Genomic DNA, 27,955 nt, shown 5'->3' with positions numbered 1-27,955 from the left:
TGGACCAAGCACTGACTTAGCACTGAGAAGAAGGTGATATTTGCATGGGACAGGATGCTTTCATGGAGCCCTTTAGCAACACATTTTGTGACTTACAGTGCAATATATATTTTCTGCTTTTAGGTAAGATACAGTATGTATTATTATGGTTGTTGTTTTTCACTCTGGATATATGGTTCATTTTTATACTTAAAAAAATTAATGGATTTTCTATGTTAAATTGTCAGATTTTTTAAAAATCAGCCTACAAGTTTGTAACCCAATAGTAGATCTTGTTTTAGTAAGAAAAGCAGAAAGTCTGTAAACTATCATACACTAATATTGTACATAATTTGTAAGTAAAACATGGACATTGACTGTGTGAGACATTTTCTAATGTTTACTAAGTACTTTACAGTACATTATACTTTCTTTTTCATGTCTGCACCACAAAGATGAAAATAATTAATTCTCACCAGGACCAATCTTGCAAACCTTTACTAATTTGAGTAAGGACTTACCATGAGTAAAGGTTAGCAGGGTGAGGTCAAGGTTTAGCATGGAAGTTGTTGCTATTATCCGTTCAAAAATATGTTTGGAAAGTAGCTTGATTTTGCTTGACAGTGAAGGCATTATTTTTTAAATCCATCCATGTAATACTTGATTGTAAATATTTTAAATTGAGACTGCATGATTTAAACATATTTTGGCATGATATTTTGATATGGGAAGTTCCTGACCAAAAAAAACCCAAATTCCTCCCCTGGTAATCTGAGGGAAAGATTTCACAGAAAATTGTAATTGTAGTTTGACTTTTTTTTGCACTCTTAGTTTTTACACCCTAAAGAATAGGATTTTTTTTCTAATTCACCATTTGGCATAAGTATGATTTTAGTTTTGGCATAAAAGGAAAATAAAATATTTTTGCTATTAAAGCTGAAGAGGTTTGTAACAACCACTACCAAAAGCTCTAACTTTGTCACTTGGTGAACTGGAGAATGAATTACCGTTAATAATACTTTCTGTTCAGTATCTTGGGTGTTACTTTTATAAGCAGATATTTGTTAACTATGCATTTTGGATAAAATTGGATGTCCAATGTACTTCCATAAGAGTCTGTTGTGATTAGATATTAGATAAAATTCTACTTTAATCTCTCCAACAATTCTTCTACAGCTTTTTAGAATTAACTTCTGCTTTATTTAGATGTTTATGTAATTCCAACAGAAGGAATGTGTAACATTACAAGAGTATTGTGTCTTCATGTAATCTAAATGTAAGGGATATTTGCTTTACATTGCTTTCCTATATCTTTGTGAACTCAATATATTGTAGACTATTTTGCTAGATTTCATCAGTCAGCATTTGGAGTGAAGGAGAATTTGTGTTGGTCTGTAGGTTTGTACCCACAATGTTGTGCTCTCCCAGTACCATGGCGCCACCAAAATTAAGATTATTGGTTTGAGTTTTTTTAAATAACACCCATATTTTAAGTGAATAGAAAAAGCTGATATTTCTTATTTGCTGTTCTATCTGTATTAATCTTTGTTAGACCACTTGACTAAACCCTACAGAAGATCAAACTTTACTTTTATATTAGCATTTAAATATAATACTTTGCAGTAGACACATACATCAAGAAGGCATACCATACATTCTCAGATACAGACCTTTATAAGCTTCCTCATTTGTTAATTGCCTTTTTTATCAGTACAAGGGTCAAATTTTCCTGTCCTGGAGGCCATGATCTGAAGCCCACTGAATACCATGTCAGCCTTCCAATTACTTTAGTAGGCTTCGGCTTAAATACTAGTCAAGCCAAACTCCCATGGAAGTCAACAGACATTTTGCTCAGTTAAGGACTGCAGAATTTGGCCCTATACACAGAATGTGTAAACAATGTGCTCTCGCTCTCTGACCCAAATGACCAAGCGTTTGGATGTTTTTCTAAAATATATGTGCCCAAAATTATTTTGGGGAAGTTCTATGGCTTCTGCTGTACACAAGGTCATACTAGATTAGGGATCGGCAACCTTTGGCACATGGCCCATTAGGGAAATCCGCTGGCTGGGATGGTTTGTTTACCTGAAGCGTCTGCAGGTTCAGCGAACTGCGGCCAGTGGGAGCTGTGATCAGCTGAACCTGCAGATGCTGCAGGTAAACAAACCATCCCGGCCCGCCAGCAGATTTACCTGACAAGCATGCGCCAAAGGTTACCGATCCCTGTACTAGATGATCATAATGGTCTCTTCTGGTCTCAGAATCTATGGATTTATGAAAGTATGTGAACTCCTGGCACCATAAATACTAGGGGTCTGACACTCCACTGCTTTGCACCATGTAAATGCATTTACATCTTTGCAGAATGGGTGTAAAAATGATCAATTGAGAATTGGTAGCCTTTTACTCACACTTTGCACAGGGATAAATGACTACACAGAATGGAAAGCAGTTGAGAAACAGACCTAGCTTTTTTTATGATGATAAAGTGATGAGTGCTTTAGAATCCAGAGAACAATGAAACCTCACTAGGTAGGTTTCAGTTTATGCAGTCAACTCAGAATATGAAGTCGTGGTTTTTATTTAAACTAAAGCTGCATACTTTGTTTTCTGTCAACAATGATTCTGTTGTGCTTGCTAATACTTTGAAGAGTGATATGGAAGCAAAACATAGATTGCTTTGAGTTCCAGCTGGAGGTCACTTTGGTAAAACCGAACGTGTTTATAGTCAATACAGAAAAACTGGTTTTAAGAGGTCTGTGTTGCTGGAAAAATGCATGCATTATTTGGCAAGCTATACATAGCAACATGTTTAAGCTTGGAATATTCTTGATTACTGCATGAGGTAAAATTTTGTGGCTCTGTAGAACACGGACATTTTAAAAATATTGCCTTTTATGCCTAAATTTTATGATGCAGTCAAGGAGTTTCATAAAGATATCTTCCATATCATGGGCAGGAGCAAAATTAAAACTTGTGCATGCTAGTGACTGATTAAACAGACAACCAAGATTTTCAAAAATGATTACTTAAAATCAGGCTTTTAAGTCAGTATATCTACATAGGTATATCTATGCAGTAACTGGGACATGTAATTCCCAGCTAAGGTAGACATACATGGGCTAGCTCTGCTCAAGCTAGCACCTAAAAATAGCTGTATTGTCATGGCAGCACAAGCAGTGATTTGGGCTAGCCACCTAAATACAATCCTGTCTGACCCCCTCAAGGTATGTACATGGGTGGTTAGCCTGAGCCATCATCTGTGCTGCCATGGTCATACTGTTGTTTATAAGTGCTCACTCGAGCAAAGATAGCGTGTGTGTGTACCCATGCTGGGAATTACACCACCCAGCTGCTGTATAGATGTATCCTATAAAATAAGTTGACTGATTTTTTAAAATGCCAAGTATCCAGCAATCCAATTGACTTTAATAGGAGCTATTCAGAGCTTCAACACTTTTGAAACTCAGGCCATCTATTTAGGCACCACTTATTAACTTAAGGGATTTAGACGCCTGAACTTAAGCAATTTTTTTAAATCTTGGCCAACTTCCATATTTAGTATTGTAACTCCAAGTCCCTGGAGAACCACTTTTCTACACTGGAGGTATTTCACCGATCAAACATACCATCATTATTGTGAACAATAGTATATTATTCCTGGGATTCACCTAATATAAGTGATGAGTAAGCATCAAAGTGACTTAGGAACTGAATTCCCCTTGGCTTTTAATGGAATTTAGGTTCCTAAATTACTTAGGCATTTTTGGAAGTTTTGCCTATCTTCAACAAAAGGTCAAACAAAATGTCACTTGAACCCTTGGGAACATGTTAACTGCAGACTTAATGGAACTTTTGCCTGATGGGAACATCAATAAAAATGAATAAAGATTTGGTCCATTGACTTCAATTCAACATAATATTTAGTAGCTCTTTGAATATGACAGGGTAACATCAATGTAAAGTTTGACCATAATAAGATTCTGTTGTTTTAATTTAATTAGAAGTATAAATGTTTGAAATGGCTCTAATATTTCAGACTGTACTCTGATGAAGTGTATTTTTCCAGAGCCAAGAGTCACCCAGCATTGCTCCCATAAAACATTAATCTTTGCAAAACAACTTGCCTGATAACTTCTTCAGTCCTCACTTCCCTATGATTATACACAAGTTCCCACACACTGATAACACCTGATCAAATCATCAGAGCATATTTTGAGAAAACAGTAAAGTTTGCAGTTAGCCTGTGAGAGCCCCACCCTAGCAGACTATCTCCCTGCAGCTCATTGTCTTGAAAGTGAAAACAAATGTTATTTCCTTAAGGCATGTCTACATTTGCAGATGCAGAGCGCTTTGAGTTAAACCAGCCTTTATAGAGCGCAGTAGGGAAAGTGCTGCAATCTGTCCACACTGACAGCTTCAAGAGTACTGGCGTGGCCACATTTGTGGCACTTGCAGCAGCATTGGGAGTGGTGCATTATGGGCAGCTATCCCGGCATACAAGTGACTGCAACGTGCTTTCAAAATGGGAGGGAGTGGGGTGGAGTGTGACAGGGAGTGTGTTGTGTATATGTGTGGGGGAGAGAGTGTGGGGTTTTGGGGGGCTGAGAGCATGTCAGCATGCTGTCTTATAAGTTCAGACAGCAGCAGACCCCCCTCCCCACCGCCTCTCTCTCTCACACACAGCATTCCACGCTAATGGCTTGCATGCCGGCTGTCAGAAACGGAGCTTTGAAAGGGCATTTCCGCATTCCTACAGGAGTTCAAAACTATGACAAGAGTGGCCACTTGACTTAAGGGGATTATGGGACGTTTCCGGAGGCCAATCAGAGCGCAGTAACCCAACACCTCGTTCACACTAATGCCCGTGCGTTGTAGCCAAGGCGCAGCAAATGTTATTCCACTTACCGAGGTGGAGAACTAGCAGCGCTGTAGCTGCAAAGTCAGAGCGCTCTACGTGCCTTGCCAGTGTGGACGGGTAATGAGCTAGTGCGCCAGGGGCTCCTTTATTGGACTGTAACTCGCAAATGTAGCCAAGCCCTGAATCTCCTCTCTGCTTTGCTAACTGGTATTCCTCAACTGTGGCTCAGTGTTCTGACAAGCTGATGTAAGGAACCACTTTTCTCCATGAATTAACTGTGGACAAGTTAAAGATCACCTGTTATCTCTGTTCCTGCTTCTTGTTGTACTCCAATACTAATAGGATTTTTCAGTCAGAAGTCTCTTATTTTCCTTTGTTCTACATAAAAAGTCTTTGTAATCCAGTTGTGGGGATGGCCTTTGGCGTAATCTTCCACTTCTCAGGGTAAACACACACCTCCCACCCAGTTGTGGGGATGAGGAGTCTGAGGAGTGGAGATGGAGATTGGCTAGGTGAGGGAAATGGAATGGGGACAAGGAGCCAGGGTGAGAAAGAAACAGGACTGGGGCAGCAACCAGTTGGAAGGAAAGGGGCAGAAGGGATCACGCTTGAGGGAAATGGGCAGTAGAGTCTGTTTCCCCTAGAGCACACTCCCCTCCAGAACGAGGAATGGAACCCAAGATTCCTGAGTTCCACCATTCCTCTGCAGTTAGCCAATTTCTGTGAAACTCACTGGCAAAGCGTCTCATCACCTCTAGTGCTGATCCACAGAGAGGATAACAACCTACTACTGCTATCAGTTACTCCTTTAGTTCAAGTGGCAGAGGTGGATGCATAGCTCTATGGTGGATCTAAACGTTCCAACCCTGCTGATTACTACATGAGTGTCCCATGGAGTGTCCTTGTTTGGTGAAGGCCACCCAAATACCCTGAGAGAACCTGCTTCAATACAGATATAAAATCCCCTCTGACCACACACCCCTAGTTGTCACCTAACACCCCACCATGGAACCCATATGGGTTATCACCAAACAACTACAACCCATACTTGATGGGGATCTCATCCTAAATGAAATCTTTCCTGAACCCCTGCTTCTGGCCTTCAACCAACCTCTCCAAGCCCATCATCAGAGGCACACTCCCTATAGATCAGGGCACACCAACTCAAAGTGGCACCAGATGCTGTCAGAACAACAGATGCAAAACCTGCAGACATATCTTCACTGCTACAATGATCAACACCCTCTCCCAACACATCTTTCAAGATCCATGGGTCCTACACATGCCTATCACAACATGTGATGTCCCTCATCCAGTGCACTAAATGCCCCAATAGCAACTATCTGGGTGAAGCCAGACAATCACTAAACTCTCAAATGAACTCAAACAGGAAAATGATAAAAGACAAAAATACCACATCATTGTTCAAAAAACAATCACTCTCTATCTGACCTATCATCCTCATCGTCAAAGGAAACCTGCAAAACACTTTGAAAAGACGAGCTTGGGAACTTATATCCTTAACTTTGCTAGAGACTAAAAGTCATGGACTGAATCGAGACACTGGATTTATGGTTTATTACAACAATCTAAACCTGCTAACAGCTCCTCCCAGCTGCTCCCTCCCCACCCCATTTCCTTTCCTCCCTATGACTGGAGGAAACCACTTGACCTTGAATCATCCCTTGAAATATATGTTAACTACTCATACGAAACAATCTGTTCAAATCTTGTATTTAGCAGTGACACTTTGAGTTGGGCCAGGTCTACACTACAGACCTATATTGGTATAATTATGTCACTCAGGGATGTGAAAAATCCACACCCCTGAGCGATATAATTATACCAACCTTAACCCCCCATGTAGACAATGCTACGTCGACAGCAGAGCTTCTCCCGTCAACATAGCTACCACCTCTCGCAGAGGTGAATTAACTACACCCAGGAGAGCTCTCTCCCTTCTGCGTAAGAGCATCTTCACTTAAGCACCGACGCAGTGTTTTAAGTGTAGACCTGCCCTTAGTTTCCCAGACAAAGAAGAGCACTGCGTAAACTCAAAAGCTTGTCTCTCTCACCAAAAGAACTTGGTCCAATAAAAGATATTGTCTCACCCACTTTGTTTCACAAATATTTGGAATGTTTTCAACAAAGGAAATTATTACAAACACCATAACCTTAGAATTCCATTTCTAAGTGTTGTCAAATTTTAAAAAAAATTCTAGCCTGTTAGATGAGAAGTGACATCTAATTTAAAGCAAATCAGTTTTATTTTGTGTAAGATAGGAGAAATGGTTTGAAAATCAAGCTATAAAATCTGATCCAACTCCAGATGAAGTCAATACCAATCTTTCTATTTGCATCAGTGGGAGTTGGATCAGGACCATTTTGAGAACACGACGACCACAGCTCCATAAGAGTTTCCATTTAGAATTTCCAGTATTCCTAGTTTTTTTTTCATTCCGTTTTTATGCAGGTATTTGTTCTGCGCTAAGGCTGACGGTACCATCACATACTATACATGGCATTGAAGGACAACCACTCCATCTTACAGTTGACTACAATTTCAACACTACAGCTTCTGAAATTCAGATAATATGGCTATTTGAGAAACCTCAGAGTATCCCCAAATATTTACTCGGCTCTGTGAATCAGTCAGTAGTACCCGACCTGGAATATAAACACAAGTTTACCCTCATACCACCTAATGCATCTTTGATGATCAATCCATTACATGTTACTGATGAAGGCAATTACATTGTAAAAGTCAATGTCCATGGAAATGGGACAATATCAGCCAATCAAAAGATTCAAGTCACTGTTGATGGTAAGTCAATAAAATACTGTATTTTAGTGCTGCAAATAAAATTACAACTTTTGTGAAGTTTCTAATCACCTGGAATCCAGCTACAGTTCTGTGTGATTCAGTCTGGCTGTGTATGAATAAATCAACTCACTGAAGTAATTTTATGCTTATTTTCAAAACTGCAATGGTTAATTATTCAACAAAATTTGTTTATTGATTGGTGCCTTATTAATCCTGGGAGTATATTAAACTGGGTTTGTAGGCATCATAGAACTACTATGAAATTAAATGGACTATAGTGATCTCAGGAAATAATCTGTTTTCATAACGCCCAGTTCTGCCACCCTTACTCACCTTGAGGCTGCATTCACTTTTGCATGAGCTTTTTTCTGTACCTGGAAATCTGACTTTGAGGAAATTCTGGAGGCAGCTGCCTGCTCAGGATTTCATGCTATCTAGATGCTGGAGGGTGGTAGGCAGGTGGCCCCAGACCCAACAGAGAAGATAATAAGGTTTGGGGGGAAAGTTTGACCCTAAATAGAGGCTCACATGGTTCACTTTCATCAAGTGGTTCATTTTCTCTAGATCAATAGGTAGGTGTGAATATGGATCTGTTCTTCTCCTACATATGTATCTTCATTCATGTGAGTGGGAGTTATACATGCACAGAGAAAGAAGAGCAGGGAATGGAAAAATGCATGCAGCATGAACTTGATTAATTCTTCTACCTAATTAAAATGGAATATTTGTTTCTAGCCATTGTGTCATAACCTCAGCTAGTGTAAGTCATCCTAGCTCTAGTGAAGTTACTGGAAGTATGCCCATTTTGGACCAGCTAAGGATAAGACCCTTTGTTTTTCATTTTTAGCAGCATAAAATTTGAAATCTAAGTACTTTCTTAAAAGGGTGATGAATGCCATTTATATCATCTGGGCAGTAAATGACATGCTCCTAATATAAATGGCAAATCTTGTTTATATCCATTTAACTTACAGTTCCTGTCACAAAGCCAGCAGTACAAATTGAACCTTCTTCGGGAGTAGTGGAGTATGTGGGGAACATGACATTAACCTGTACTGTTGGAAAAGGTACAAGGATAGGTTACCAGTGGATGAAAAATGGGAAACCTATTCACGCCAGTTCTAGTTACACCTTTTCCTCAAACAATGACACACTTTTAATTGTCCCCGTCATGAAAGAAGACATGGGGAATTACAGCTGTTTGGCAACCAATCCTGTGAGTGCCATGGAAAGTGAGATAATTGCACCAACTATATTTTGTAAGTATATAAAATATTCATGCATACTTTTGTCTAAATGAGCTTCCCAGAGAGAGAACCTCTGACAATGGAATGGGCACAAAGCAGTTGATTCAAGTTTATATTTTGGCTTTCATTCATGGTAGATTGGTCTTTAACAGTCCATCTATACCTTCTCCATGATAATATAATGTAGAACTTGCTAAACTTTATGTAGTTGTTAAAGATCAGCTTGAACTGCAGAATTTAGGTCGGGATTTCAAAGTATAGAGTTCTTCAAATTTATGGTTTTTGTTCAGCCCATTATAATCAGACATTTAGACATAGATCCAAGTTCAGATTTCTAGCTCCCGCAAAGTTCATGAGTGTTTGGATCTCAGGTTTTGGTTCAAGACCATCTCTAACAGTTATCATTACCTTTTACTACGCCTATAGCATTATTGGTGTGCATGGTGCTTCACAAGCATACGTAAAAAAATCAACAGACTTGATTCTGATTTAACTTACATTATTTTTACACTGATGTAACTCCACTGACTTTAAAGGCATAGGATTGGCAACCTTTGCCACATTGCCCATCTGGGAAATCTGCTGGTGGGCTGGGATGGTTTGTTTACCTGCAGCGTCTGCAGGTTCAGACAATCGCAGCTTCCACTGGGCATGGTTTGCCGTTCCCGGTCAATGAGGGCTGTGGGAAGTGGCACGGGCCGAGGGATGTGCTGGCCGCCGCTTCCCACAGCCCCCATTGGCCTGGAACGGCGAACCATGGCCAGTGGGAGCTGCGATCAGCTGAACCTGTGGACGCTGCAGGTAAACAAACCATCCCGGCCCACCAGCAGATTTCCCTGACAGGCTGTGTGCCAAAGGTTGCCGATCTCTGGTCTATATGTACCATATGCCATTGCTGCGGGGGAGTTACTGTGTGATAAAAAAGGTCACTCACAGTAAATACCTGCCATCTGCTCAGAAACTAGATGGATAACAGTCTCATGGTGATATGAGCAATTGGAAGTGTTCCCACAGAGTAGTAAATTGTTACTAAGAACAGGTGATTTATTATTTTACAAGTCATGTAGTAAACAGGCTTCGCTGAAACATGAGACTCATTTCTGCTGAGAACGATACTGGAAAAGAGAAGTGGAGAATATACGATCCCAGGAAGGAATTATTCTGCTGTTGCACTCAGAATCAAAAAGGTTCTTTATTTTGTTCATCCCTATTCATTAGCATTATTTGATTTGTCTATTAATTGTAATAATAATATATCACAAAGCACTTTGCAGTTAAATAGCTTCATTCAGAAATAAATCAATACAAGACTGGGAGAGAATTTATTGGTCTGATGGTGTGGCTGCTGCAGCAGAAGCTGCTGTACTATGTGGGAGATCTGAGTTCAGGAGATAAATTGGTAGAGTCCTGCAAATTTTCAGATATTCGCTTTATGTCCAAAAATCTCCACAGACCATGTCTGCGGATCGGATGTGGATACAAATTTTGTATTTGCGCAGGCCTCTATACATTGAGATTTCCTTCTTCTGGTCTTGTGAGGAACTAATAGAACAAATTTAGACCTAGCCAGAAGTTTCTGATTCCTCTGCTTCTGACAATCTCCAAATGGAGCAAGGGGGACAAGGGCCTTTACATGGAAACTATGTTTGGGAGAATTTAAAGCACAAGACAGTGAAAGTAATGGGTTGGGTGAGAACTACTGAATGGTTTCAAAAAAGCAAAAAAGCAGGTTAATTCTTAAAATTAGTAGATTTTGAATGTTTTGCTTTGCATTTAAAAAAGAAGTTGTCTTTGAGCCTGACCCAATAACAAAAAAACCTCCATGGTTTTCTGATCCCTGAAAAGGTGCCTATGCTGGTTTCCTGGAAAACTCCCCTTGCCCAGGGGAAAGCTCACTAAGAATGGAAACCCAGGAACTAAAAAGTGAACACAGCAAAAGTCAGGGGGATGAGAGGAAAGTTAACGTGTGCTTTAAGGATCATTTATGAAAAACAATTGTCTGAAGTTATGTAAGACACACCATGCTATGTCTTACTAAGGGGGGGATAGTTCCGTAAGCAAGTATTGTGTGGTAAGTACCAATATACATGTTTACATAGGTATATTTCAGTGCAATTTTACTGATCATTATGTGTAAACAGAGATAAGTTATGCCAGTAACCTTGGCATTTAAGTATAAAGGGTCCAATTCACCCTTGTACAGACAACCAGAAGAGGGCCTACTGCTTCATTACACTACGTTACCTATGCTGCTTCAGTCCCACTAAAATTTTTTTGAAGGCTTTAAACATTGCATAGGCCTTGTGCTAAGTATCTGGGTGAATTTCACCCAAACAGATCAATATTACGTGGGTGTTTTCTGTGATAAGACTGTTACAAATCTATCTACATAAGGACAGATTAAATTAATTGGAAGCCTTTTAATCAGAATAATTGAACGTAACGGCAGCCATTTGAAAGGTTAAGTCTATACTTATCCTTGGAATTTTTAAGAGTTTTTTTTTTATTTTAATTTTCTCCATTATGATCATTTTTGTTGTTCATATTAATGCAGATGGACCTTATGGACTTACAGTTAATTCAGATAAAGGGCTGAAAGTAGGGGAGGTGTTTACTGTTGACATAGGAGAAGCTATCCTATTTGATTGCTCAGCAGACTCAAATCCACCAAATACTTACTCCTGGATCCGAAGGGCTGACAATACTACACACGTTATCAAATATGGACCCCATCTGGAAGTTCTATCTGAAAAAGTGGCCCAGACAACAGTAGATTATATGTGCTGTGCGTACAACAATGTGACTGGAAAACGGGACGAAACTCATTTCACAGTGATCATTACTTCTGTAGGTAAGAACATAAAATGTATAACATAACAACATGCTGATCTAGTATAACACATAAACACTGTACCAATCTAAGGAGAACCAAGCAACTGGAGTGCAAGCCAGGTGATGAACCAGTACACTGTCTTGATATTCTGAACTTCCCTGTCCTCAGCAAAAGGGTAGAGACCAGGGATGAAATCTTAGCAATAGTAATAGTAAAGTCAAAGGGAGTTTTGCCACTCACTTCAATAAGGCCAGGATTTCACCACAGCTGCGTCTTGTAATGGACTTGGTCCTTTGAGTAGAAATGCCACTGCTCTCTACCATAATAACCAATTCATGAAGCAGAATTAATACACATTTTTTACCATATCTGCTTGAGTGTGTTCAGTATAAGAAAGGAAGCTATACTGGGAGAAAGTGGCACAAAAATACAGTGAGCTCTAAGGCTGGACTGCTAGCTTTGCACTGCCACGTAGGGTACCTGGATTCTATTCCAAAGCCCACTTTCCCACTCCCTCTCTTAGCAAGGGCTGTGAGTGCTCTGCAGGCAGTATGACCAGCACATGGTATGGAGAAGTGATGCCTCTAGTCATTCAACAATGGCTGGAATGGCCAATTAGGGACCAACAAACATGGGCATCAAAAGGGTCTCTGGGACTTGGTAGAACAGACATCTTAGTCTAGTGTGTGATGCTAATACAAGCTATCTTTGCAGAAACACAAAGGTGTTGGTGAATCAAAGGTTTCATTACAAGATACATATGGAAGTTATTTTTAGCCCCGTGTGTTCTTATGTAGATTTATTGCTAAGTACTGACGTATGGAGTTTCTCCTTTACTTTCAATATGTGATAGATTTAGGTCCTATATAACACTATGCCAAAATTAAATGACTGCAAAGCAATTTGTTGTCAGAGAATCCCAATGAAAAGTACCGGTAACTGTAAATGGTACGATGCTGCTGAAGTCTGAAATCTCCTTATCTACTGCCTTTCATTACTAATTAGAAAACATATTTTCTGGGTGGTTAATAATTTAATTACTAAGGAACAATAGATTTTTTTTTCAGATAATGTGGCCATATTACTAATGTACAGCAAGATGTCAGACTGTTGCCTTTTAGAAAGTTTCACAAACCTGTTTTGCTGGTACCAGACAAAGAGCTCATACATTTATTATTAAGATAAACAAGGACAGCAGGTGTCTAGTGTTCAGATGGATTTAATGTAATCTTCACAAATGAAAGCTCCATGCTTTCAAACACCCTGGCAAAAAACAGGTTACAATTTTTCAGTGGAAATAATACAGTTTAAAATAAAACAATGTGGTGACTAGAAGGGGGGAAATGCAAACAGAGCTGTGGTGTTCCATTAGGAATACAAATGGCATTTTCCTGAAAGTGAACGTAACCAGGACTTCTGCAGTATCTGTGTGTATAAATAAACACTCACAATCATGAGCAACAATTTTGAGATTTGTTTTTGAAGCCTGATAAAAAGCAAAGTCCACATGGTGCATATTCTTTATTTAGTTGTACTTAAAAAAATGCAGATCTCCTTTGTTAAATTATCTCATGGGATTTTAAACCAGTTTGGAGATAATCAGCTTTTTCCATTTTATACCATTCTTCCTGTTTCTGAAGATTTATTCCAGTAATACTAAACCCTGGATCCCAGGCTGCACTCCTTAATTCAGGTAAAATTCCCTTTAACTTCAGTGGGAATTCTGCCTGAGTGTGGCCTCAAAGATATGCACACCCAGTGAATTTCTCCCTGGGGACCAAACTCTGAAGTCTTTAATGGTAATTTTACCTGATTAATGATTACTCTGCAAGGAAGATTTTCTGTGTCTCCACTCCCCCACTACCCAAGATAGAGAGCCGGTGCAAATGTAACCTGCACACCTACTAGGTGTGGTGTTCTGTCACATCTAGTGGCACTGAGACCACTTAAAGAGAGATAAAATGAATCTGCTCTATAGTTTTAGCTAACAGTCAGTGGCTTTTAGCTCATGTGGTAGAGTCTCATGCACTAAGCTCCAGAAGTCCCTCTTTTGATCCTGCCTGCTGACAGACCACAAAGTTTTACACAACACTTAAACCTCAGTAGTTAAGGCATTTATAAAGAATTTAGATGTTTCAGAAGATCTTCAGCAGATTCTCTGCACTTAGGGCTGAAATTCACCTATAGAGTTTTGTACACATATGTCCAACTAAAACTACAAAGAGAACAGTTATAAACAGTTCATCCAGTCAACTAAAGTGTTCTGCTTTAGCCAAGAAGTGTTAGAGAGTTGGATTTTAAAATAAAGGCATCTATCTAATTATGGACATGATTCTGCAAGGTGCTAAGCACTAATTGCAAGACTATTTTGTAGGACTGAAACAAGAAGGAATAATGTTAAATTTATGTTAACCACACAGTTGTTTTTTATATAGATTTTAGTGATGCCTTGTAGGAATGAATTTTATTTGGCTATAAAAATGAAGTTACTCTTTTAAAGGATCCTTTAAAGATTCATCTGTTTCCCCAGGCTTCCGGGTAAGGGAGACCTTTGATTGGGAAAGAGGGAATTGATGGGGTGGAACTTTTTCTGGCTGGAATTGTGAAGGTTTGTTGCACATTTGGATTAATGCTCATATATTTAACGTTGTAACTGACCAAGGGTGACATGCTGTCCTGTACAGAAGACCAGCCCCAGGCCAATGTAACACTTGAAGTGGATTTACATGGTCCATAGATCCTGTGTTGCCCATCTACATAGAAATGGATGAATTTCACCCCTAAGCAGTATGAAAAGTTCATGTAGAAACACATGCAAATAAATATTAAAAATTTAAAGTTTCCATTATAGGGGAAACTGGTAGTGACCAGCTTGTAGTGCCACTTTGTGTTTATGCATTATGGTATTGTCTTTAATTACATGAGCACATGCTACTTTTTCTACATGACCCGTGCCACATGTAGGGCACACGGGGAAAGAAACAAGGTGGTAGCACAACCATAAATCAGGCAGTTCCCAACTTTCAAGTGCTTAACTTTGAAACCTAAATTTGGTTCTTTTAACATAATTTTTGTTTCACACACACACACACACACACACACACACACACACACACACACACACACACACACTCTATCTGGTCATGATGTGCAGATAAGCCTCACTGGAAAAAGTTTGCTTTAGTGTGACTCAGAAAAAGATATGAGCAAAGGAAGCAAAGATCAGCAGTACTACTGCTAGGGAGCTCTATAATTTAGCAGTTTGTGTGAGAATCTGATTAACAAACCTATCAATGATCTATAAATCCCAAAAATGAAGCACAGAGAGATAAAGTGACATACATATGGCTACATAGTGGCAGAGTTGGGAATTAAACATATCTCTTCACTTCCAGCCCAAGGACCAATCTGCTGTACCTTCAGCATATAATAAGCTAAAGAATTCCCACATCTGTACTAGCAGAAAGGAGACGGCAGCCCTGATACATGTACAAAGCCCTGAAAGCTAGAATTGATCAAATTATGAATTGTGACTATATTATTCAACAAATTTGAATATATATATTTCTGTTCCTGAATAGTTTGCAGACCCATCCTAAAATTACACATATATTCATGATTAACATGGACTCAGAATGGTTCATGCTAACAATTTTTTCCTTGTCTCATTTGCAAACTATTGACTTCAACTGTTTGATATTTGTTATTTGTCATATGTGATTAGTCACTTAAATCATATAATGTTGTTTCAAATTCCTGACTGCAAGCTTGGAGCTTTTTTAACACTGAAGAATAGCAAATATCACATCGGATAGTGCTACAGTTTATAAAACTAGAGTTTTGTGAACATTTCCACTAATAAACCATCAGTCAACAGAATACTTTTGGATATGTAACCATTGTTCAGTGTTGAGTGTGTCATAGTGGCCAGCTAGGAAACTTAGTACTTTATCTCAATCTGTAGCAACATATACCCTCAGCTCTGGAGATCTTGGTTCAGTCCCTAATGATGACTGATATGCTGCATTATTACAATCATATATAATATGACCCCAAAATATATATCCATTAATCACTTTTTTTAATATTTGGCATGACTACTGGGAGCAATGCTGCATCTGTTCCTAATCCACATTGGTTTCACTTCTCCCACAGTCATTCTTTATTTCTGACTGGCACCCTTCAGACTGGAAACAGTCTGCTAATTACTGTCATTATAATTCTTGACCCTATTAGCAATGCCAAAATGGAACCACTGCACTTTACAAGCTATGGCATATGGTTATAATGTTACTGTGCATAATCAAACACGTTTGCCGCTGTGTGATGCCATGGATACCTCATATCTCTTTTATATTTGCACTTGGTGAGATATTTCATTTTATTTATTTAACTAAGAACAGACTTTGAGAGACAAATAACATTTGCACTGGTACCTGGCAAGTTAGCTTTCATGCGTGAACTGGAAAATATACCCAGCACAAGTACTGCCAGGGAGTTGCAGTTCTTTTCAGAGGTCTGCTCCAAAAAGGAGACCTAATGAGCTACAGGGAGGGGAAGAACAAGGATTATCTAAAAACTGGATGCAAATCTTTTCTATTTAAATATAATGGGAGTGGAATATTCCATCTCTGAGAACACAACAGATTTTGTTTACATGCAGTTTGCTGCAAACAGGAGCATGTATTGGCTTCCTCAAAGTTAAATCCAAGATGATGAGTCTTTGGGTACATCTAACCTTTAATTAAACACCTGTGGCTGGCCTATGTCAACTGACTGGGGTTTGCGGGGCTCAGGCTACAGGGCTGTTTAATTCCAGTGTAGACATTTGGGCTTGGGCTAGAGCCTCAGCTCTGGAACCCTCCCCTGAACCCGAACATCTACACCTCAATTAAACAACCTCATACCCCAAGGCCCACAAGCTCAAGTCAGCTGACACAGGCCAGTCGTGGGTGTTTAATTGCTGTGTAAACATATCCTTAACACGCAAACCTTTTGAAACACAGTCATGGAAACCAAGACAAGGAAATTAAGTTATGACTCCCACTATATCTAGGCACTGCAGTATATGTGCCACTCTGTATATGCAGTATGCGGCTCCAGCACGTAGGCCCAACATAGTGCTGAGATGGCTTTAACACAGCACTTACTGACAGTCAGAATGGTCTGTTAATATAGTATTGTTGATTCTTTAACTGGAGTACAAAATGAAATGTTTCCATTGTAAAAACAATCATATCACATGTCCGGTGAGAACATTGTTACATGAGAAAGTATCCTATGAGTCATGACCAGGCAGAATTGCAGCCCTGGAGCTCCGGGGAGCAAAGAGACTGCTCTCCTTTTTCTTCCCCATGGGGGAAATCAGTGCCCCAAAGTGGGTGAGGAAGGGGCAGGGCCTGTGCACTGGCACACACAAGGCCAAAAAACTAAATTACCAACAAAAATTCCCCTGATGGTTTTGATTTCAGTGCTGTGACTGAAATGAGGAAGTCCATAGTTCTCCAGTTTGGAGACTGAATGGCAAAGTTCAACTCCAGGTCTTTCCGGGCAACATTTCATGCTATACATAAACATAAAATAGCTGCAAAACAAAACGGAAGACAGTGTCTATAACAAGAGCTAATGAATGTGGCCACCCTCCAGCTACGCATGGGAGAATGAAACTGCATGGAGAAACACCATTTTATCCTCTTGAAATTAGATCAGATAGCTACAATAAGTCTTTACCATCAGCTTTACCCCCACTTACCTGTTAAATAATAAAACCAGACGTTCAGTCTCTTGACCTGAGACAACTATAAATAACTTTCTCCCTATTTCATGGTGCATATAAAACACTTGAACTACTGATTTTTTCTGAATTGTAGATTATAAAGTGCTTGTCAAACTCCCTATTACATATGTTACCCAGACTAAGGCAAACTTCTGCCCTGGGCACTGCTGGGTATTGTACAGACAGCATTGTGGCTCCAACTTGCAAGGTGCATACCGCCTGAGTCAGCCAAAGTTCCTCCTGAGCTTCCCTGGTAGCACACACCAGAGGGTAGCTCTGGTACCCTTTAAGAGATTGCAGTGGGCTCACTGCTCCATGCCCATCTAATCTGCTAGCCAGGGCAGAAGAGTAGGAGACAGCTAGTGCCAAATGGAATGCTAGTAAGGTTCAGGGACCATGCTTCCTGATGAGATCTTTGCAAGGCCTCTTACCTATGCAGGCCTTAGCCAGAATCTGGCTCTGCATTTCAGAGTTGTACTTCCTGCTTCAAGAAATGATTCTGCGATCACTATTGAATAAATGGCTGATAAAGGACAAATCTTAGAAAAAGAGAAACCCTGCAGAATGGGAATGAAAAGACTCCCATTGACTTCAATGGGGACAGGATATCCCCCTGTATGTTTAGGAGAGAACTTTTTAGTAGATGTCAAATTCCGGTCTTGATTTGCAGACACGATAGTCCAATAGTATGTTATTGTCTAATAATTTTGTTTACTGTATACTACCATAAAGGTAATGATAAAACTAAACAATTCATTTTAATTAAAGTATCTCTGTTTAGAAAGTGGTACTAACTCAGGGAGGGAAAGAGAATTTGGCTGTCTTCCAGAGCTGATGTATCTGAGTCTTGTACATGGTGCTTAGATACTATGGTGATGGGCACATAAAAAGTGTATATTTTATAATAACAATTTACATAGGAAGAAGGGTTTTGCAGTTAATGCACAGGATTTGAACTAAGAAAATCTGGTTTCTAGCCCCAACTCCACTATTGATTTCCTGTGTAACCTTGATCAAATGATCTATTCCCTCTGGGGCTCCATCTCCCAGTGCATAGGATAGGACTATTTACATACTTCCTTGTGGAGCTAAATTCAAAAATACTTCTGAGATGCACTTTTTTTTGCATTTGGTGCTGTTTGCCATTATGTTCATAGTGGCTTCCACCTAGTTCCTGGTACCATACATGTTTTGGAGTGGTTTCTGAAATGCACATAATTATTGTACCAAGTTACCATTTTCAGGTATGTTTTTGGAAAGTGTGTATTATATAGTTTACAGTAATTGTGTGCAAGGTTTGCTGGCCACAAATCATGTCTGGAGACTCTTCTTCAGCTAAGATGAAATAACATGTTGTATATAGTGAAGGACTAGCTATGAAGGCTATGAATCTGTTCTTCTTTGGCACAGGACTGGAGAGGCTTGCCCAGAAAGGAAAATCTTTGTCATCTCTAGCAGTAATAACAGGAATTTCATTATTTTTTATCCTATCTATGTCCCTTCTATTCTTATGGAAAAGATATCGGCCACATAAAGGTAAGTGAAACTTAAACACACTCCAGATGTATTTTCTGGACATTATAACAAAAAGGTTGATTTTCCTTTCTCTCTTCTTTTCAGTTATACAACGGAAGCTGCAGAGCAGGTAGTAAAATAAATCATTTGTATGGCTTTGTGTCTTTCCCCAAAAGAGTTTTTTTCGTTCCGGGCTATATTTCTTTTCTTCACCTGTGAGATCAAACTGAAAATCATGTTTATGTTTTCTAGGCCTGGGGCAGATTACAGAAAGGCACAAACATTCTCAGGTAATTCTAAAGAACGAAATGGGAGGATAAAGCCAAATTCAAACACTCCAGTTCCAGAGGAACAGGGCTGGGCCTCTTCATAGTGCCATGGGGGAAGAGTATTAGATCATTTCAGTAGTCAGATACGTTGGGGATGGGCATGATATAAATGCTAAAATAGATTAGCTAAATTAGATTGAATCTTCTTTCCACAGACCATGGAGCAGCAACAAAGATGCTTCACTAGCTACATGGGTATTCCCCAGCGTAAGGAATTGCTCCTCATAGACCAGCATAGGGACAATGTGAAAGGTGGCTTAGTGAAGGGGGATGGCCAGAGTATTACTGCTCTCCGGTTATTTTCAATGTTGAAATGGCCCCTTGGATGCAGCCAAGCATAGTTTAAACATCAGTGTGGCTGCTCTACGTTCTGAGAAATGAGCCTGCCCTAGTAGGGGTGGAACAGTAGAAGACAGCAGAACTTTCACAGTCTCCGAACTCAAAAGTAAGGGGTTCAAAAGTAGGCCGAATGAGTTTGCCCATCCCTAATGAAGTGTTCTTGTTTGCATTTATGTTACCTATTAATTTTTTTTTTTAATTTTAGGGCATGAAAATGCTATGGATGACTTTGGAATATATGAATTTGTTGCTTTTCCAGACCCCACTGGTGTTCCTACGGTATGCGTTTTACCAATAAACCAGTAGCCAACCAATTAAGGCTCTATTTCATTCACTAAATGTATGTAGTATTTTCACTAGAATCTCTATGCAGCTTGCTCAAAAGGGCCACAGGGGATACCTCTTTGGAGATCTTTCAATGGCTTATTCATCAGTACTGTTACTCACTGTGCTTATTTACATCAGTGTTAAGCAGCAGGGACATACCCAGCTTCAAAGGGGTGCAAAGAAGTTAGTTCTGTTAAGCAATCCTACATTTAGGCTACATCTACACTACAGCAGCACAGCTGCACTGATGCAACTGCACTGCTGTAGTGCTTGTGGTGGCGATGCACTAAGCCAATGGGAGAGAGCTCTCCCATCAGCTTAATATAGCTCTCATCTCTTGCGGAGGCAGAAGTTGTCAGCAGGCATAGTGTTGTCTACACCAGTGCTTAGGTCAATGAAACTTATATCGCTCAGGATGTGGATTATTCACATCCCTGAGTGACGAAAATTATACGAAAAGTAACCTGTAGTGTAGACAAGGAAAACAATTTTTAACATCAAGCGTCTAGATAACAATAAGCCATTCCAAAAGTGAAAGCATTAAAGAAGGAGGAAGAGCATCTGTGAGTATTCACGAAGGTAGGAGGGACATTAGGACTAGGGTGGGAGTCAGGGGTTTAAGACCCACTTGAGCAAGGTTCTTAACACACGAGTAGACCCACTGATTTCACTTGGACTAGTCATGTCTCATAGTCAGACACATGTTTAAATACCTTACAGAGTCAGGGCCTTACAGAGTAAAGAAGGAGACTTAGAATTAGAGGCGGTGGGATGGATTCCCGAACTGGCGCAACTCCACTACCTTCAGTGCAGTCACTCTGGCTTTACACCAGTGTGGCTGAGATCAGTATTTAACCCACTGCAGTCACATTGGTCAGTAGGAAAGGGACACAGAGGTGGAAGATGAATAGTTCAGAATTGGAGTTTGGGAGTATGCAGATTGAGTGAACTCTGTATTGATGAGGGTTGAATGTAGATGTAAGAGGTAAGGACAAATTGTTATATGTAACACATTAACAAATTTAATATTTTAGTACATTCTTCATGCTAGCTCACTGCAGCTCTCCTTGGACTTATGTAGACTGCACACTTCCCTGATTTTCTTAGACTTTTTTTTTAAATGTATCCTGAACCATTTCCCTGACTACTTTTGTCCTTTGTCCCCAGCTTTTATTCACCAGCTTATTTCTCCCTTTATTATTTGTGGTACAGTAATGTAAAGCACTTTTTATCCTACATGCAGTAGGGGCATCCTAAAATTTCTGGGTTTCTAACTGTATTTAAGTCTGTGAAATGCCATATCGTAAGTATGATAAAATTCCCTTCCTCAAAATCAAATTGAAACAAATTAAATTGAGCTATGCAATGTGAACAAAATCAGTGGAGAACATCTGTCCTAAAATAAAAAGGGAGGACGGGGAGGGGAGGGAAGGTTATTCTATACATTTAGTTCCTGCTCCCGCTTTTCCCATCTGTACTCATAGCAAAAATATTGCCTGTTACTTTTAGGTTCCAAGTCAACCTGTTTCTGGCTCTGACTTTGTCCAAGGGCAGGATTTACACAGTACAATTTATGAAGTTATTCAGCATATTCCAGAACAACAGGAAGACCATCAAGAGTAAGTCCTATATGCACTAATATGGTAACCCAAAGATATAGAGACAAATCCAGAAGTGATGGGTAAGATTATGTAAATTACATGTTGATAAATTAGTGAGAGTCTGAGGGAGCGCAAGAGAATCTGTTATAAGAAGACATGGCCTGAACTTCATGGAAGTTTGGATTTGAATCCAAGCATCACAGCTAAAACCCTTCTTTTAGTTATGAAGATAAATATGGACAGCCACATTTTGATTGCGCTATCTTATCACTACAAGATTTAGAAAACAAAACTTCTCAAATAAGAGCAGCACAGATGGAAAATTTCCATTTTGCAAAGCCAGAATTAATATGCCTAGCAGAACTCATGTCCAGGCAGGTTAGTGTTAGAAATTACACTGTTGCAAGCTTTCAAATTCCTAATCTGCAGCCAAGTGATCCTTAAAGTAGTGCATAAATCAGGGGAATGAGTCCCATGCTTGTCCTTACAACCAAATGCTTCAGTGATCAGTATAAGCAAGGGGCTAAACCATCAGAACAGAAAAGGGCTTTGGGAAAGTAATTTCTGATTCCTATAGCTCAAATGATCAATATAAGCAGTGATCGCCAAAACTGAATTCCGCTGTACTGATGATCAGCCCTTTGCAGTCAGTTGTGTTCTTGTGGAGTGACAGATGGAATGGCACTGAACTTGCTTGTAGTGGGCATGAAACTGTGCCAACCATTCCAATTAGTGCAGGAATAACCAATTTCAATGTAATAGCCAAAGAGGTTAAATTAAACAGACCCAAATGGGCTCTTAAGTAAAAAAGCTGTTTTACTCAGACTAAACCTTCACTGCAATGCTTACAGGTGCACTGCTGTAGTGTTTGTTGTGGAGAGATTATTCAACTAAGATTATTCAACTAAGTTATATTGAAGTAACCTGTAGTGTAGACAAAGTCTCAGATTCTGAATGGTTCTGGCCCAGGATGCTTACTGAAAGAAAAGGGATTCAATATTCTTTATATACATGTATTAAAATTAATAAACAAGCAAAAAAGTTGAGAAAACATATCACTAGGACTAAGCTACTACAAACTTTACTAAACTAAGGACTAATTAATGCAATTATCAAACTGAAATCAAATTAAAATCAAATCAACAAATCAATTAATCAAAAAAGGTATTAAATTAATATAAAAATCAAATTAGTTAGATCTTGCAATTAGTACAGCACATAATCAATTATTTCAAATCCTAAACAGGAATCCAAGAAGGTGGCTGCCCATTTGTGCATATCCCAACTAAAGAACTTTTAATCCTGGTAGTATAATCAGGTTTACATCTTTAACTAACATAATTCTGAGACCCAAATACTTGGTTATGTTTGATTTACAATCTCAAAGCCAATCAAAGCTTCCTCCTGGGATTTTCCTAGCCCGTTGCTTTGATCATGCCACCCCTCTTTTTTCATCCCTCTACGGGCTTCATCTTCTTTATCGCATCAAACATAATCTACTTGTCTTCATTTCAAAGGCCCTTCATGGCCTATCCCCATCTCTCATGCAGCACTGAAGGTCAGCTCCTACCTCTCATCATATCATTATCCCGGCCTCCATCTCCCACTTGTTAAATTTTCAAACAGGCACTTTCATCTTTCTCCCATGCTGCCCCTCACACACATCTGCATCTACATCTGCAAGCTACATCATTAGCTTCTTTCAATGTCCCCTAAAACTCTCCTCTGCCATGAAGCACACAAAAACTTAACAGTGTTTAGGCTGCTGTTCTGCTGAGACCACTGCCTATCATGCTGACCAATATAGTCTCATTGTTTCCTTGTACTCTCCTGTAGGTCTGTCTGTATCAGTCTGTAGTTTGTGGTTTTATACTTAGACTGTGAGCTCTTTGGGGCAGGGACTGTCTTTTTGTTGTGTGTCTGTACAGCACCTAGCACAAAGGGATCCTGGTCCATGACTGGGGCTCCTTGGCACTATGACAATACAAATTAATAATAAAATAATAATATTAATATATAATAATAATACAGTGGTGACTAAAGCTGTTCATCTCACCCCTCCCAGCAGAAATCTCAGTGAAAATTATATTAAAAAAAGAACTAGGTAAGTTCATGGAGGATAGGTCCATCAATGGCTATGAGCCAGGATGAGCTAGGATGGTGTCCCTAGCCTCTGTTTGCCAGAAGCTGGGAATGGGTGACAGCGGATGGATCACTTGATGATTACGTGTTCTGTTCATTCCCTCTGGGGCACCTGGCATTGACCACTGTCAGAAGACAGGATACTGGGTTAGATGGACCTTTGGTCTGACACAGCATGGCTGTGCTTATGTTCTTATGACAAAACTGTCTGATCCGCAAAAGTTTAACAATAATAATAATAATAATTTGCATATAGGAGTTTTACAATTTCTCAGGATTCCAACATAGCACTTTTTTATAAGTAGCATTCAAGAGATAGCAATTAGTGTGATTTTAACCTGGGGAATGTTTATTTCTAGCATTTTCCCTTGGGGCGTTACAGGTGCTCACACATGCATGCACACAGCCACGCTCTAAAACAGTAGAAGTCTAGGATTTCTCCCAGCTTCTTAGGCAAAAGAAACAGGTAAAATACTTTTTTTAAAGGATTCTGATTCATTAGCTCTCAGTCTTTGGACTCACGTTGTCATCAAAGCTTTTGCAGTTGCAGGACAAGGCTGATAGATGGATCAGCACTGGGACTGGACAACAGGGGATGAATCACTAGAAATTGCCCTGTTCTGTTCATTCCCTCTGAAGCATCTGGCATTGGCCACTGTCAGAAGACAGGATACTGGGCTAGATGGACCATTTCTCTGACCCAGTATGGCCATTCTTATGCTAGCAAAGTTTCACAAATGGTGAGACTTCAGGCTGGTGTAGCCCATAGCAGTAGTCTTCCCCTCTTCCTTCTATAGGTGACCAGCCTGGGAAGGCAGGCGGGTTAGCTTCTTCAGGTGTCTTTGCTGGTCCGAAAAAACACAAGGCCTTTTATTCTGATAGAGAGCTTCCCAATAGGGGGCATTATGGTAGGATAGTACACTTACGTATAGGGTAATGTCTAGGAACTTGGAATACATCTACACTTGGAGCTGGGCGTGTGATTCTCAGCTGACATACCTGTGCTAACTCTCATCAAGCCAGTGCACTAAAAATAGAAGATAGCCATGGCAGGGTGAACAGCAGGATGACCTAGCCACTCAAGTACGTATTGAGGATCTCAGGTGGGCACTCAGGGTGACTAGCCTGTCCTGCAGCTTGTGCTGCCATGACTACATTCTACTTTTAGTGCATGAGACTTAGTGCAAGTATTTTCTCCTCAAGCCAGGAATCACACCCCCAGCTCCAAGCGTAAACATACCCTACAAGGCTTTGACTTGCAAAAACTGCTTGATGAGAGAGGACAGTATATATGAAGAAAGGAATAAAGCCTGAATGTTGCATTCCTGGCTTTCTCTCTTTTCATGCTTGAACACTGACCACCTTCTGCCATGACCTTCATTCTTATAGTTGTGGTCATCATTTGCTTCACCTTACACCTCCGTATGATGTCTTCAAGCAAAGCCAGGTGTGAAGAACGAATGGGGCTCCAACCATTTGGGCCAATCAAATTGAAAAGATGCAATCTTTAAGTTAACAATAGTCTGGAAAATTCCAGCTAAAAGTGGCCATTTCCTCAAGATATTAGGCATTGCATATCACATACTTTGCAGAACCCCAAAAAGAATCAAAATAAAAACATGAGAACCATTTTGAGGAAGTTGCTTTCACCCACCCCCCTTGGGTAAACAACCACAGAACACAATCTGACATCCGTGGCTAGTGGAGGGCCTGAATGGGTCCATAAAAAGAATTGTCTAATAAAACACAACCTTTCATCCAAACTTCTCATGCACCTTCAGTATCTCTTCAACTGAATTTGAATATCTATGAAAAACTGTTACATCATTCTGCTGCACACGAAACTGGGAAACTGGCAATAACAGGCTCAAGTTTACAAAGCTTTCAACTGGTCAAAGTTCACACTTTGTATCTCATCTAAGAGGAGAAAGCTGTTATAACTTTGATACAATCTTCATCTGAAATGAAGCAAAAACACACATTCATTCCAACTCAGTTTCTCATATACACTTTCTCTCACACACACATCAGGCATTATTATGCCACAAATTTCTGCTGCGCTGACTGCCAAAGAGCAGTGGAGATCTGTATATTTCCCAATCATTTCAACACTAGGCTTGTGAGAGCCTGCACTGACTCAGCATGTCCCTGCTAGTCATTAACAGTTGGTAGAGTACATTATTACTGATAATGAATGAACATGCTGAAACATTCGCAGCATCTAAAAGAGAGATCTCACCAGAGAACCACCATGATTATGTGTTATATTAACTGGGGTGGCATAATTTTTGCCCAGCCCAGGGCTGTCTCACCACTGCACATACCCTGTTGAAACGAGACCTCTGAGACTCAGGAATGGTTGACTGTTCTGTTACTCATGTTCAGTACCTCAGTCAGTCCCTCTCTGTGAAAACACAATGCAAACAGCTAACCTCATAATTTACACCACACCATTGGCATCCTACCACAGTGAAAACTGTATCGAGTATACAAGGATAGAAAGTTGTCTTGAAAAAGTGTAAATGTGTCGGAGTCTCTGTGAAAATGATCATGGACTGGGGACCCAGTAAAAATGTCTCTAGAAGTTCTCCCTCTCCAAGAGTATTTTTTCTGTCCGTAGCCTCTTTCCTTGAGCTGGTAGCCAGTGCCCCTTGCTGAGATGCTAGTAACCCATGGGTACTCAGGGTCTGTGTGGCTTATAGTGATGATATGAATGTAGCATATAAACTGCACATTTGTATGTCTGAAAGAACTCTTCTGTCTCTTACAATGAAAGGCTATTTTAATATAGCACCAAAACTACACTTTCATCACCAAGACAATCACTAAGAAGCCGAGCTGCATTAGTGTTATGTTTTGTCACACAAAGGAATGTTGATCGCAATACCATCACAACTTTTACTCTTCTAAATTAATGCCACAGTTTACCCACAGACATTCTAAAGGTATAAGCAATGTCAGTTCCTGAATTTGTGAGAACAATATCGGTGTCAACTTATCAGTATCGTCAGCTACTACAATACCATTCTGGAAAGTACTGTACCATTTTCATTGAGCCACAACTACTTTGACTCCTCAGGGTAAATCTTCAGCAGAGTGCACAGTGTCTTAGTCATACAACCATCACCAATATTAATGAGCATCATTCTGCTAAACCTCAGTTCATCATATTGAAAATTTACACTTGTAAGTTGCATAAATATCAATGTTCTGTTCTTTTTTAGAGGTACATGAAGATGCAAGCACAGCAAATCAAGACATCCTAATGCAAATGTTAACTTCTGTGTCTTTACTGGAAATGGAAAGCAAATGTCTGCAGCTCTCAAAATGACAAAAGGACTAAACTAGCACTTCTGAAATGATAATACTTTCTTAATCTAGCCATTCTTTTTTCTTTCTTGCTCCTAACATACTGGATTTGGTTATTGATTTTGTTTAACTAATGGTTTCTTGAAGCAGCTGGGATTTTTTAATTGCTGACAATTTTTTGCATTATGAACTGCAAAAAGAAAACAGAGCCAAAAGAAAATATAGATAATAAATTCTATATCATTAAGTCTGGGATTGCTGCCTAGGAGTCAGACCAGAGGACTTTCCTTGCTAGATATATTGTAACATGGAAAGGAACTTATTAAACTTTCCATTGACGTGGACTTTTAAAAGAGAAGCTGTGGCACATTGGCAATAATAAACAATACAATGTGTCAGATTGAAAAATAAATCCTTTTTTTTTTGAGACAGTATCTAAATTTTTCTTGTAACTTTAACCTGTAACTTACCAATTTATAAAAATTAATTTGTCATAGTTAAAAATGTATATATGTATATTATTCAGAATGTTTTGTTTGTATTAATTTGTGTTTCCTTTGCATGTAAGCTGTCTTCCCATTTTTATCCTCTTACGGCCCAGATCCACAAAAGGTTCTTAGGCTTTGTGATCCAGGAGAGTTGCAACACCTAACGTTTAGGTGCCTAGACAATTCCAGGAACAACACTGCAATCCACAAAGCCTGAGTTAAGTACCTAGGCTCCCTATACAATGAATGAGGAGAACTAAGCACCTTAAAGTGTGATCCACACAGGCCAGGATACTAGGCAGCTCTCTGCTTAAGCTAGCCAATGGGAGATGGTGATGAGAGATGTGTGTGCTAAGCCCCACCCCTCTCAAAGAGATAGGCTGCA

The 27,955-nt window shown here is 39.6% G+C and overlaps 1 protein-coding gene across 2 annotated transcripts; it reads left to right on the top strand.

Annotated features, from left to right (window-relative positions):
- Positions 1-3: 3 nt before the first annotated feature.
- HEPACAM2 (HEPACAM family member 2) lies at positions 4-27,287 on the top strand. Of its 2 annotated transcripts, XM_039526369.1 has the most exons (10): positions 4-123; positions 7,314-7,664; positions 8,639-8,923; positions 11,466-11,762; positions 18,931-19,056; positions 19,141-19,165; positions 19,288-19,325; positions 19,909-19,982; positions 21,540-21,649; positions 26,998-27,287. In XM_039526369.1, the coding sequence occupies exons 1-10, from the start codon at positions 45-47 to the stop codon at positions 27,005-27,007; spliced, it is 1,395 nt and encodes a 464-aa protein (XP_039382303.1). In that variant the 5' UTR covers positions 4-44; the 3' UTR covers positions 27,008-27,287. The 2 variants fall into 2 exon arrangements, with proteins under 2 accessions (XP_039382303.1, XP_039382304.1); XM_039526370.1 differs by lacking the exon at positions 26,998-27,287 and having other exon boundaries at positions 21,540-21,653.
- The last annotated feature ends 668 nt before the right edge of the window (positions 27,288-27,955 follow it).

This window comes from Mauremys reevesii, linkage group 2 (assembly GCF_016161935.1).
Source record: "Mauremys reevesii isolate NIE-2019 linkage group 2, ASM1616193v1, whole genome shotgun sequence".
Lineage (NCBI taxonomy): Eukaryota > Metazoa > Chordata > Testudines > Geoemydidae > Mauremys > Mauremys reevesii.
This window is presented reverse-complemented; position numbering and strand designations above follow the sequence as displayed.